The sequence below is a fragment of the Meriones unguiculatus genome, chromosome 18 (genome assembly GCF_030254825.1).
Source record: "Meriones unguiculatus strain TT.TT164.6M chromosome 18, Bangor_MerUng_6.1, whole genome shotgun sequence".
Classification (NCBI taxonomy): Eukaryota; Metazoa; Chordata; class Mammalia; order Rodentia; family Muridae; genus Meriones; species Meriones unguiculatus.
In genome coordinates, this window is record NC_083365.1 from 74,323,097 (window position 1) to 74,336,253 (window position 13,157).

Consider the following 13,157-nt stretch of genomic DNA (forward strand, 5'->3'; position numbering starts at 1 on the left):
ATGATTTTGAACTTCAAATTCTACTGCCACTGCTTCCTAATTGCTAGGATTACAGGGGTGTGCTATGGTGCCCTGTTTGTGTGGTACTGGGTATGGAGCCTCCATCACCTGTGCGTACTAGATGAGCTCTCTACCGAAAGAGCCACATCCCTAGCCCTGAATCTGTTTTGCTTTTATTTGTTTTGTTTCTGAGACAGGGTTTTTCTGTGTAGCCTTGGCTGTCTGGGTTTGCTTTGTAGACCAGGCTGGCCTCAGACTTGCTTTTACAATCCTTTAACTTGACCTAACTGCCTGGAAGCATCTATCCTTCTCAAGGAAGGTGCCATAGTGAGTTAGGGGTCGGGCTGGAAGAATCCCGGTCTGCTCATTTCTACAGGAGGCCCCCAGTCTACGGGCAACACTAGCTCTGAGTCCTGTGTCAGCAAAGGGCGCCTGCCTACAAATGAAGGGTCAGAAACAGTAGGCAAAGATCTAAACTAGAGGAAGGAGGGTGAAAGAGCAGCTTACTTGTGCCCTTTACCCTTCAGCCGGTCCCTCCCAAAGCTGCCTCACCTGCTGGTTGGTGGAGACAAGGATGAGGTCCTTGAGCAGGGTCAGGAAAGCCATTGCAGCGGACTACAGAGGCATAGAACTTGGCCGATGCCTTGGGGATTCTTGGCAGAGAAGGGTCAGAGCGGTTCACAAAGTGCACACCAAACCTCTCTGCAAAGCCTGTGGCCCATTCGAAGTTGTCCATCACGCTCCACACTGTGTATCCTCGAAGGTCCACCTTATCCTGCACCGCTGTTCAAACACAGGTGGTGTGAGCACCTTCCTATCAGGACACCTGTGTGCCAGGCATCCTGAAGCTGAGCTCGCGGCTGTCCCCACTGTCCTAACTGTAAAGTGTGAGTTCCAGCTTTACGGCCCTTTCCTGTGTGTTAGCAGGTCTTCTCGAGTGGACATCAGGGCTATCGGTATCTTTCTAGAAAGGCTCAGTTCTGAGTGGAACTTGGGTAGCCTGAGCTAACCCCACTGCTTGCTTCTATAACTCAGGAGATTTGGTCTGAGTCAGGACCCTGAAATACTCCTCCCCAGAGAGGCAGGAGCTTTAAGAAGCAAGAGATCTGAGCTGCAATAGGACCTCCCAGCCATTTCCTTGGCTGTAGTAGAGCCCAGAACATACCTACACATCACACTTATAATATGTAGCTATATGTTCATATGAGTGCCATGTGTGGGTGCGTGTAGAGGCCAGAGGTGATCCTTGGACAGTGTTCCTCAGGGGCTGTCCACCTTGTCCTGTGAGCCCAGAGGATTCTCCATTCTCTACCTCCTCGGGCTGGGGCTACAAGCATCCACCACCATGCCCAGCTTTTCATATGGTGTCTGGGATTGAAGTCAGGTCCCATGATTGTACAAGCGCATTAACAACTGAGCTGTCTCCCTAGAGCAGCCAGCAGACTACTCTTGACCTGCTGCAGGACAGTAATGTGCAGAGATGCCAAACTGCAAGAAAGACTAAGGGTTGCCGAGGACTCAGGTCAGACACTAAAGTCCAGCCAGTTCAGGCAACTGGTTTTAATTGCTGTAGGTAAACCTTGAAAAAGAAAGGCCTTACATTCTAGCCTCAAACTCCTTAGAGCAAAAGGCCTTCTCACTACTCTCCCTAGGGGTGCCAGGCTGCCCTTCTACACACACTGTGCTGCTCCAGCAGTGACGGGGGCTCATTTGAGCCAGTCAGGGTGGAGACAGGAGCTCTTCTTACCCTTGAGGGCCTCATTGATGTAGCTGCGGAGGTAGTAGATTCTGTCCGTGTCGTTGAGTTCTGGGTTTCCCCGTCTAGACACTCCATTCTCTGTGACATAAATTGGAGGGTTGTTGTACTCCTCCTTCAGCCAGTTCAAGATCCTCCGGAAGCCAAAAGGGGTCATCTTCAGCCAGAAGGAGCCGGAGTCTGGCCAAGAGCGGTCTGTAACGGAGGCCACTCCCCTGCAAGGTAAAGGTCACATGGCACCTTCACAAGGTAAAGGTCAGCTCTGGTTTATAAGCTCCAGGGCTTGCTTAGGGTCCCTCTCGTGGACCCTGCTCACAAGACACCTCACTAACATGAACAGCTGTGCATGTCCCCAGCTCCTGTCTTCTGTTGAAATACAAGCACTCCCTTCAGAGAATGGGTCTTCAGGTCACCTGTCCAGTTAGTGATCCCTGTTCTGGGAGTCCTCATCTGTGTGTGACAGGAAGCAGAGAGGTGAGGACCGCCTCAAATGTCCACATCCTTGACCCTTCTAAAATGATGGAAAAGGGGAGCAGGTCATGGCAGAGGAATGCCTGCTGGGGGAAGTCATGGCTGAGGTATCTGACGAGCCCTGTATTTCCACAGATAGACTCCTCCACCCCTGGATTCTTCACAGCACTTCATTCCACTTAGCTGAACTGAATGCTGTGTCCCATAGGCTTTGGTGGAGGTTTCTGGGGGAAACAGTCTCAGAATTGTGTTGGTATAATGTTCTTTTGGAATGTATACACCTTACCCTTGTTTGTTCAAATGCTGATTTCTCTTCCCCATTCTCTGGTTTCAATCTGGACATTGCATTGTGATACTTGTTCTAAGCATCACCTGTCTCAACTTTGTGTAAACATGCCAAAATAAAGCAACCAGCCACAAAGTTGAGCAATGGAGAGGAAGGAGTAGGCGGGAGAGGGGAGGAGAGGAGGGGGAGAGGGGAGGAGAGGAAGAGGAGAGGGGAGCGAGCTGGGGGAGAGAAGCAGGAGGAGAGGTCTTGGAATGAGGTGGAGAATGAATTTAGGATGGAGTAAGTATTGCCCAGCATTGTGCTCAAGGTTATCTAAATAAAGCATAGTCTCTGTGTGGTGATTTGGTTATACAGCTGTTTAGGATTAACAGCAGCTTTGCTAAAAGATATATTAGTATATATTGATGCCAAATACAACAGAACTGTGAGGCTTCAGGGACGTAAGCAGAGGGGACCAACTCTGGTTCCAAGTAGAGGTGGAGCACGGAAGGCTGATTTGTGAAGAAAGCCAGAAAGATGCTTGGTGTGGAAAACAGGGGCTGGAGAGATAGCTGTGAAGTCCCTGCCTTGTAAGCACGAGTCCATGTCAAAAGAAACAAGGGGCAGGGCATGGTAGTGGTTGTTTATGGCCCTGGTGCGGGGAGGTGAAGAGAGGCCCCGCACATGAACACTCACACACAAAAGGCACAATAACTCTTGCTATTATAAACTAATTGCAACTAAGGATAACAATTAGAAATAACAATAATAACAACAACAATAACATGGATCAATGTCCCTTCACATCGCTTCTGAAATCATCCATGCAAGAACTTTCCTTTATTTCTTCCTCTCCCTCTCTCCCTCTCTCTCTCTCTTTCTCTGAGTAGTTCTGGCTGTCCAAGAACTCACTCTGTAGACCAGACTGGCTTAAAACTTAGAAAGATCCCCCTGCCTCTACCTAGGTGCGAGGATTAAAGGTGTGTGCCAACCACCACCAGGCTCATGCAAGAATGTCTCCTCGGCGAACACGTGTTTTTATAATACACACATAATTCTTTGGCCTTGTCTTGAAGAAAGAAGCCAGGGACGCATTAGGGGAAGCAGCGGGAAATGCAGTGCTGTATGGCTACGACTCTGCAGCGCTGAGCACACCTGGTGTGCACGCCGTCAGGCGGGTTCTGAACCAGACAGTCCTGAGTACAAGGGCGAGGCGCACTTTCTCCCTCCGTGCCTTGTTGGCTGTCTTACCTGTCCGCATCAAAGGAAGTGATGGCAGTGGCGTAGTTGAGGTTGTAGGCCAGGACAGTAGTGTAGTGATTGAACCCAAAGAAGTCAAAGGTGCCATTGATCCTCCTCTTCTCGCTCTCTGTAAACTCAGGGAGCCTAGAAAGAGGGAGCCATTAGGGGAAGGAGCTTCAGGAAGAATCACACTTTGCGGAGAGAATGTCTGGAGAAGGTAGGGAGACTCCAAGCACTTGGCTGTGCCTGGAGCAGTTCCCTGGAAAGAGAAGCCCTTCTATCTGCTGTTGCATCCCTCCTCCCCAAAGAGCTGTTCTGCCCATTGGCAGTCCCCCCACCTCCACCCCGTTTCCTTCAGACATTTCAATTCCTACCATTCATGACAGATTTAAAGACCAAGGGTGCACCTGAGGTAATTTCCTTTAGACTATTCCCTTATGCTCTTGTGTTTAGTCTTCCGTCATTGGTGTCCTCCCAGCCCTGTGGGAGACCCTGTGCTCTGGCTGGGCTTGCTTTCGGGTGCCCTCTGGCTGCTTTCTTCACTGACAGGAGAGCTTTGAGAGCTCAGTGTTGGATGTGTGGACTTTTTCTCCGCTGATTAGTTCCCTGAACTTGTGTTCTTGACCCTTGCTTCTCTCTCTGGAATCCATAATACTTCTCAGCTGGTGGCCTCAAGGCCAAGGCTGTCTGGATCTCCTCGACAGGCCCTGGCCCTGCAGCAGGTTCAGTCTCTCAGATCTGTGCTATATGTTGTCACCTCGTGCTTTCTCTGCAACCCTAACCCTGAGACACAGTGACTTCTACTCCCCCAAGTCCTTGTCACTAAGAAAGTCCAGCTCAGCTGGGCATGTGATTCCAGCACTCTGGAAGACAGAGGCAGGTGGGTCTCTATGAGTTCAAGGCCAGCCTGGTCTAACAGCCAAGGCTACACAGAGAAACCCTGTCCCGAAGAACAAAAACCCAGGGTCTACATGGTTTCCTGGGGTCTACACAGCCTCTCAGGTCTCTTTGGAGTTTTCTTTCTCCTGAAGAAACTGAGGAATAGAATCCCATGCCATCATGTCCATCATCCCAGCTGCTCTGTCAGCAACTGGAGCGTCCAGACTCTGCCTTCTTGGTTCTTATCCAGACGTACACGTACACTGGCTGCTCAACAGAGCTGTGGGAATGGAGCAGAGTGCCCACTTGCAGAAGGGCGCATCAGACACCAGCACAGCCTTTCCCATCAGGACACACCTGTACAGGCCAGGTGTGTGCTACAAAGCCAGAACCAGAATTTTAAATATTCCAAGATGGGCGGGCAGGATGGAGTATTTGAGGGGAAAGTCTCAAAGGCTGTTAGAAATGAATACCTGCTGGATTCCTTTCCTCTTCTGCTGGTCACATGAACTAGTGTAGCACTTGTGAGTCTATCCGGATAAAGCCAGGGACCATCTTTCTGTGTGTTTCCACTTGGCACACCTCCAGTGCCAACTGGCTGAGTCTTAGCTAGCTGTTGGTTCCAGAGGAAGGCAGCCATGCTTTGGACATCACCCATGTGGGCAAGCACTCTTGACCTGGCCTTTATTACTCATCTTTAGTAAGAGAAGTGTCAGTGGAGGCCATCAATGAAAACTGCTCCTGACCGGAAGTGAGTGGAGCCAGCAAGCAGGGGCACTGCCATCTGCTGGCTAATGGCAAAAGGCAGGGGCCTCACCCTCCAAGCAATCACTCATGGTGATACACTAGAGCAGGGGCACTGGGGCATTTGCCCCTGGAGTGAGGCAATGGGGTTGCTTAGAAGTAGGCATGCAGTCCCAGAGGACAGTAATAATAACTGCAGCTGTTTTGTCAGGAGCATCTTCCATGTCAGGCTCTCCTCTGAATTTTGTTTTTTAATTTAAGATTTTTGTTTTTCATGCAAAATGTTTTGATTATGTTTCTCCCTCCTCCAACTCTACCCAGGCTCTCCCCACCTCCCTACTTGCTCAACTTTGTTGTTTTTTTTTTCTTTCTTTCAAAAACAAAAAATCAAAACAAACAAAAAACCATCAGACAAAAAGACAAAACCAAACAACTAAAACCTACCAGTAGATCAGTGACTCCATTCTCATCAGGAAAGCTTCTTGCAGCAGATGGGAACCAGCAGAGACCAAGTGCAGGGCAGGCCAGACCATGGCGCCCTCCCTAAAGGTCTCCACCACCCCCCTCCCTCCCCTCGAGCGTCCCCAAAGGAGAGGAGGTGGGAAGACTGTAAGTCAGAGGTGATGGATGGCTCCACGGAAACAGTGTTGTCCAGACACAGCCGGCTGAGCTGAGTTTCGCACATGTGATCACCTGCTATCTTCTTAGCAAAGAGAGGACCCAAGGCATGGCGCCCTGCCTGGCACACGCCACACTCGCTGCTCTGGACACAGCACTTACCTGGACTTGTTGAGGCCAGCCGCCAGGCTCCTCTCAAGGATCCGGGTCTTCATCACCTCTGGATAATCTCCATTTTTGAAGATGGGGTGTGCAAACCAGCCTCCCATAAACTGTGGGGAGGGGAAGTGGAAAGTCTGTGGACACTGACTTGGGAGAGAGGCCTCTCACCTTTGACAGGCACTGCCAGGCCTCGGAGAGTCATTCCCTCCTATCAGGGGTCCTCATGAACATGAGTGCTCTGTGTGGGCATCTGTCTACTGTAGAATCGACTTCCAGGAAGGGTGCATGCCCTTTGCTTTGAAAATTAGAAAATCAGGGACACTAAAAAGTTTCTCAGAAATTAAATTCTGGCACCCAGAGGTGATGGGTTCAGCCTGTCTCTGTTACCTGCTATAGTGGAAGCAGAGAGTAGAGAAAATTAGCCTCAGGCCAGCGTTCCAGCTAGTGAGGCGTATATATAAGCAAGGTCTCACGGCAGCACAGGCCGGCCTTAACCTCGCTGTATTGCCTAGAGGAGCCTACAGCCCCGGCCCTCCTGCCTCAGGCTCCATGTATGCCGAGCAAGCACTCAGCAGGGTGAGTTACCCCAGCCCTGTACTAACGACTTTTTAAACTGTCATTAGTGATAGCAGTAGCATGTTGGAGTTGGTCTGATGATTGTCACTGACCCTGATGATCTGGTTACACCTATCTTTGTTTTGTAAACCTACCTAGGACATACCTGATTGGTTGATTCATCAGCCTATACCTGGGCAGGGCAGAATGGGGTAGGCATGGCAAGGTTCCCAGGTGGGGAGAATCAAAGGAAAGAGAAGGACAGGAAGAAGGAAGATGCCAGGATGGCTTAGCCTGGAGAAGAAACCACATGGGGCCGGGAGGAAGGATTCCAATAATGGCATGAGGAGGTGCAGATGAAGAATAAAAAAGCAAGTATTTATAAGATTATAGCTGGAAGATAGGATGGTTGAGGAGGATGGCATTGGATGGGGGCTGGGAGATGGTGAGGTGATTCGGACAGCGTGGGTAGGAATGTCTGCCCGGCTCAGGGTAAATAAGGCAACTAGGAAATCTAGCAGGTGCGGTGTCATTGTTTGTGAGAGCCAGCTAGGTAGTGCCGCTGTGATAATCTCAGGCCTCATAATAGCCATTACACAGCCCAACATTCATTTTTTTAAATTACTACAACAGCTGTGTATGTGTGCCTCTGTCTCCGTGTGTGTGTGTGTGTGTGTGTGTGTGTGTGTGTGTGCGCTCACACCCGAGAGCACATGTGCATGGGGTGGGGGTGGTGCCACAATGCACGTGTAAATCAAAAGACAACACGGTAGAGTCTCCTCTTCCTCTGTGTGGGTTCTGAGGATGGAACCTTTGCTCACTGAGCCATCTTGCCAACCCACAGAGAATTTTTAAGACTTAAAACTCAGTTCCTGGCTGAGAGAAGAGCACTTGCTATCTCCAGAGGAGCTGAGTTTGGTTCCCAGCACCCGGCTGGGTGGCTCACAAACATTCCTGGATCTCTGATGCCCTTTTCTGGATCCACAGTCTCCTGCCCTCACATGCGCACACACAGACACACACGCAAACACATAAAATAAACCAAATCTTTAAAAAACCCTCAGTCTCATAAATCCAGCCCAGCTGTCACAGCAAACCTCTTAGTGCGTAGAAACATGTACTTCACAGACGGAAAAACCTGAAGACACCGGAAGTGGCGCACGCCTGTAGTCCCAGCATGTACAGGCAGAGGCAGGCAGATCTCTGTGAGTTCCAGGCAGCCTGGACTACAGAGTGAGTGCAGGACAGCCAGGGCTACACAGAGAAATCTTGTCAAAAAAAAAAATAAAAACATAGAGAGTAAGAAGTGAGAAGGATGGCTACAGAGACACACGGGAAGTAGAAGGGAGAAGGGAGGGACGTTCAGTCTGAGGGATTCTTGACAGTGTGGGGATGGAATATTTTTTCTTTTGGGATGTCACTGGGTAGGAAGGTCAGCTGGGTGCTTTCTCCGCCTCTCTGAGCTAGCAGGCTTTCACCCCAGCATCTGGCTCCTGGGTCTTTCTTGGTAAAGTGGAAGGACTGGGATTTTATTAAAAACAACAGACCTGCACATATCTCCTGGCAGCCTCCACATCCTCCTGTCTGGAGGGATCCCTGGGCTCAGCCCAGTCACTGCTGATGGTGATGGAGATCACGCCTCCCTGGCTGCGGCGGTACTTGTCGTTGTAGAGGTGCCAGGCCTCGGCATGAGCCTTTATTAGGTTGTGGCCAGCAATGTATGGAGCCGTGCCAGGCCTGAAGGAGATCCCTGGAAACACATGGGGGTGTCAGTGGGAAACGTCATCCTCTCTGTGCATGGAAGGAGGGCTTTGTCACTAAGAAGACTGGCATTCCGATTCCTTCTGCTGGACAGCAGAGAGTAAGTCAGCCTTCTAGCGTCTTTCAGGGAGAACAGGCAGCAAAGAACTCATCAGAAGGGCATGGAGCTGTTTGTGGGCAGCAGCCAGCAGCACTCTGGCGAGAGAAGGTGCTCGATCTGTGCTGGCTTATGTCCCCTTCTGCAGGGGGATGTCTACTGTGATGTCTGCTCAGAAGCTGACATCCTAGAACTCTAGAAGGTCACCATGAAGTCAGTCAGGACTGGAGGACACACCCAAGGAGGCAGTGACACACTCCATGAGAACAAGTGCTCAAACCCAAGAGCCACGGAAGATGCATTCATCGGTAACCTGAGAAATGCCTCCCCATCCCATTTCAAGTTTAAAAAATAAATCTGTAGATTCATCTGTGTGAGTGTAGGCAGAGGCCAGGGTTGGCCTTGGGTGTCCTCATAGGAAGACGGGGTCTCTTGTGGCTACACTAACCGGCGGGCCCAGGGAGCATCTGACTTCACCACACCTGTTTGTTTGTTTGTTTGTTTGTTTGCATGGGTTCTGGGCAGAGAACTCAGACCCCCATACTCCCATGGCAAGCGCTTTATCAATTGACCATCTCCCCAGGTCCATGGAGGCAGAGTTCCGACACAGTGGCCTGGCCGTGATCCTCATGCCACACGCCTTCAGGTCTTCAAGATGCTAAGAATGTTAAGATGCTAAGAGCTGACCTCGGGCCTTTACCTGGAGCAGACACCCCAGTGCCATAGCCATGGGCAGCAATGACGAAGGGCTCATTCAGTGTGATCCAGAACTTCACCTTGTCCCCCAGCCTCTGGAAGAGCACATCCGCGTACTCCTTAAACAGCTGCACGATTGCCTCATTCTCCCAGCCTCCGGTGTCTTGCAGGGCCTGGGGCAGGTCCCAGTGATACATGGTCACCTAGATGGAAGCAGAAGCAGTATTCTGGCAGATATTCCCTCAGGAAGCTGGCAACATGAGACATGCAGGCACAGGTGTCTGCAAGGGACACTGACGCAGAAGGCCTCACAGGCGTTCTGAGAGGGGAACATTTCACTCTGCAGTTCTGTGCCACGTCAATTGAGAGACAAATCAAAACCAAGTTGAAAAACCATTGTGGTGCTGGGAAGACAGCTGAGCAGTTAAAGGCGCTGCCACCAAACCCAGTGACCTGGGTTCAATCACACACGCACAGATACACACCACATCTTTTAGGATTTGAGAATAGAGTACTTGCCTAGCATGTGTGAAGCCCTGGGCACCATTACCCACATATTTGGTATGCTGGTGCATGCCTGTAAACCTAACACTCATGAGTTGGAGGCAGAAAGATCAGAAGTTCAAAGACAACTTCAGCTATATAAGGACTTGGAGGCCTGCTGGGCTATATGAGACCTTGTCCCAAACATAATAAATAAGACCCTACCTGAAAAATAAGTAAAAAGGTATGAGAAGCAGTATCTTTAAATATATTAAATAAATAAAAGCCCAGCATTTTGTTAGTGTAATAAGTGGGCTCCTTTTGAGCCACTGCCTGCAGGGGCCACATCCTCACCTGTGGTATGATGCCAGCAGCCAGCAGCGCATCTATGAACTGGACATAGTAGTTGAGGCCTGCTTCATTGATGAACTTGGTGGTTCCGTCCGGGAGGATTCTAGACCAGGAGATGGAGAAGCGATAGTGGGACACACCCAGATTCTGAAGGGCCACCACATCCTCAGCAATCTTGTGGTAACTGTCGCATGCCACGTCTCCATTGTCATCATTCCCAATCTTCAGCGGTGTGTGGGAAAATGTGTCCCAGATACTGAGTCCTTTGCCGTCTGCTCTCCATGCACCTTCAACCTCAAGATGACAAGAGGTGGCCTAAGTCCTCTGAAACACAGAGCCTCTTCTGCATCGCCTTGGGGAGCCTCCTCTGGACACGCGCCTCCATTTACTATGCATCGCCTTGGGGAGCCTCCTCTGGACACCCGCCTCCATTTACTATGCATCACCTTGGGGAGCCTCCTCTGGACACCCGCCTCCATTTACTAGACTTGCACTGCACACACGGCGTCATCGCACTGCGCTCTGCCACTGCGCTGGCTTCCCAAATGACCATGCAGTGAGGCATGCCCCTCCCCGCACACACAGCCGAGGCTGGCTTCCCAAATGACCATGCAGTGAGGCATGCCCCCCCCCCCCCCGCACACACAGCCGAGGCTGGCTTCCCAAATGACTGCAGTGAGGCATGCCCCCCGCCCCACACACACACACAGCCGAGGCTGGCTTCCCAAATGACCATGCAGTGAGGCATGCCGCCCCCCCTCGCGCACACACACAGCCACTGCGCTGGCTTCCCAAATGACCATGCAGTGAGGTATCCCCCTCGCGCACACACACAGCCGAGGCTGGCTTTAAACTGTATGTGACGAACCAAGTGCTCCACTGAGGCCCATCCGCAGCTCTAAAGCTGTATTCAGTTTAGTTTTCCAGTTAATGCTGGCAGCGGGTCTGGCATCTGGTGGGCACCACTAAAGGTCCTGCGCCAGCAGTGCCACCTCCCCACCACCTCTAACTACAGCCAAGCAAATCACAAGGCGAGGTACTGGTGTGGAGAGAGCAGCTGGAGCCCAGGCACACACGGCTATTCTAGAGCTTCCTCCCCCCCCAGCTCCCTTGCAATCAGCCACTGTGGTGTTCTGTGCATAGATAGCTACCTCCTCTGTATTCTACTTTAAAACATTTCAACAAGTATGGTGTCAATGGCCACGGCCGAGATGGAGCTGCACATCGGCCCTGGCTGGGAGAGGGGCGGAGTGGAGCCAGCGGGAGCCCCGTCATGGGCGTGGAGTGTGGAGGAGGCTGGAACCAAAGGGACGAGGTGAACATGTAAGAAGCTAGATTTATGTAGAGAGATTTATACAGGTAGTTCTTCACTGGAGAAAGGAGACACAAATACGGAAACTGAAGGGGCTTGCATTAGCCCTAGATTGTTACTGGGTGTATGGACATAAACTGGCTGTAAATAGACACAGTGTGAGGTTGGTGGCTAGGGTGGAAGAGGCGTGGCCCGGAGAGCATGAGGCCCTGGGCTCTATTCCCAGCCCTGCATATGCTGGGAGTTTTGGTGCATACTGGTAACCCCAGTTCTTGGAAGGTAGAGGCAAGAGGATGAGAAGGTCAAGGTCATCCCGGCTCCAGAGTGAGCCTGAAGCCAGCCTGGTACACCTGAGAGCCCGTGTCGTAGATAATGAATAAATGTGAATAGTAAATACACGTGAGGCGGGACGGTTGAAAGGCTGACTAGACAATCATACGTGCGGGAACCCTCACGTCTTGCAGCTCTGGCTACTGAGAGGACCTACAACTTGTGGCCCTCTGGCAGCACTGCGGGCATCAGTGGGAGAGCCAGCTGGGGCTCTAGAGAAATGGCCACCGAACAGCTGCAGAGGAAAAGGCACTAGAGAGGCCTGTGTGCCGTCGAGGACTAAGAAGGGGACTGGGGTGTGGCTTAACCGCTAGCGGCCTGCCTGGGTTATCCCCCCCCCAGCACCTCAGAAACCAGGCACAGGCGTGCGTGCTTGGAACCCCAGCATCTCAGGGCAAGGAGGCAGAAGAATTCAAGAATTATGAGGTACTCAGAAAATTCAAGGCTAGTCTGGAATATATAAGACCCTATCTCTAAAAACCAGGAAAAGGAGGAGGAGAACCAGGGAAGGGAAGAGATGAGGAAGGAAGGAGACGGGGAGAGGGCATGGGGCACACGGTCTAGAGAAACACGCATGGAGCTAGAGCGAGGTCAAGGTGTGTTCAAACCCTGAAATTTTTTTTTTTTTTGAGACAGGGTTTCTCTGTGTAGCCCTGGCTGTCCTGGAAATCACTTTGTACACCAGGCTGGCCTCGAACTCATAGAGATCCACCTGTCTCCCAAGTGCTGGAATTAAAGATGTGCACCACCACTGCCAACTCCAAAAAAAAAAAAAACCAACCTCAATTTTGAGACCAGCAGGAGTAGGGTCACTCCCTCCCTGTTCTGGGCCTGCACACCCCACCCCCACCCCACCACAAGGCCCTGAGACCACTACACTGGAAATGCTTGAGGCAGTCACATAGCCCAGCACCTGGAATTCCTCTCCATGCAAATAAAGCACCCACAGTGTCTCAGCCCCAGACAGTAATGTATACTCACCCTGAAAACCCTTACCCACTTCTCCAGGGTTCACACCGCCCTGTGCAGTCCTAAGAGAGTGCACAAGCTGTGTCACTGAATACCATCTAAGAGAGCTGTCATGCTAAAATCATTGATGAAGGCCTCCTCCTTCTCTCACCCCCAGGCCTCTCCCCCACACTCCTAGCCAGACCGGGATCCTGCAGACCCCCCTGGGCTCATCCTTCCCAACCCAGTGTGCAGCAGTGTCTGGACACTCCATGGGAAGAAGGGGAGCACAGGACCACAAAAGGAGAGAGGGGCCAGGCTTGGCGGCGCACACTTTAATGCCAGCACAGCACTTGGGAGGCAGAGGCAGGAGGATCTTTGTGATTGTGAGGCCAGCCTGGTCTACAAAGTGAGTTCCAGGACATCCATGGAATGTACACAGAGAAATATACAGAGAAACCTTGTCTTGAAAAAACAAAAAGGG

General features: G+C 51.3%; 1 protein-coding gene across 1 annotated transcript in view; it reads right to left on the reverse strand.

Annotated features, from left to right (window-relative positions):
* The window catches only part of Lct (lactase), a 47,379-nt gene that overhangs the window by 1,700 nt on the left and 32,522 nt on the right, over positions 1–13,157 (reverse strand). Inside the window, exons 10-16 of the mRNA XM_021648626.2 lie at positions 10,087–10,377; positions 9,254–9,452; positions 8,243–8,445; positions 6,141–6,250; positions 3,747–3,881; positions 1,748–1,971; positions 553–783 (exon numbers count right to left, since the gene is read on the reverse strand). Coding sequence (XP_021504301.1) covers positions 553–783; positions 1,748–1,971; positions 3,747–3,881; positions 6,141–6,250; positions 8,243–8,445; positions 9,254–9,452; positions 10,087–10,377 — 1,393 coding nt within the window. The remainder of the gene's footprint in view (positions 1–552; positions 784–1,747; positions 1,972–3,746; positions 3,882–6,140; positions 6,251–8,242; positions 8,446–9,253; positions 9,453–10,086; positions 10,378–13,157) is intronic.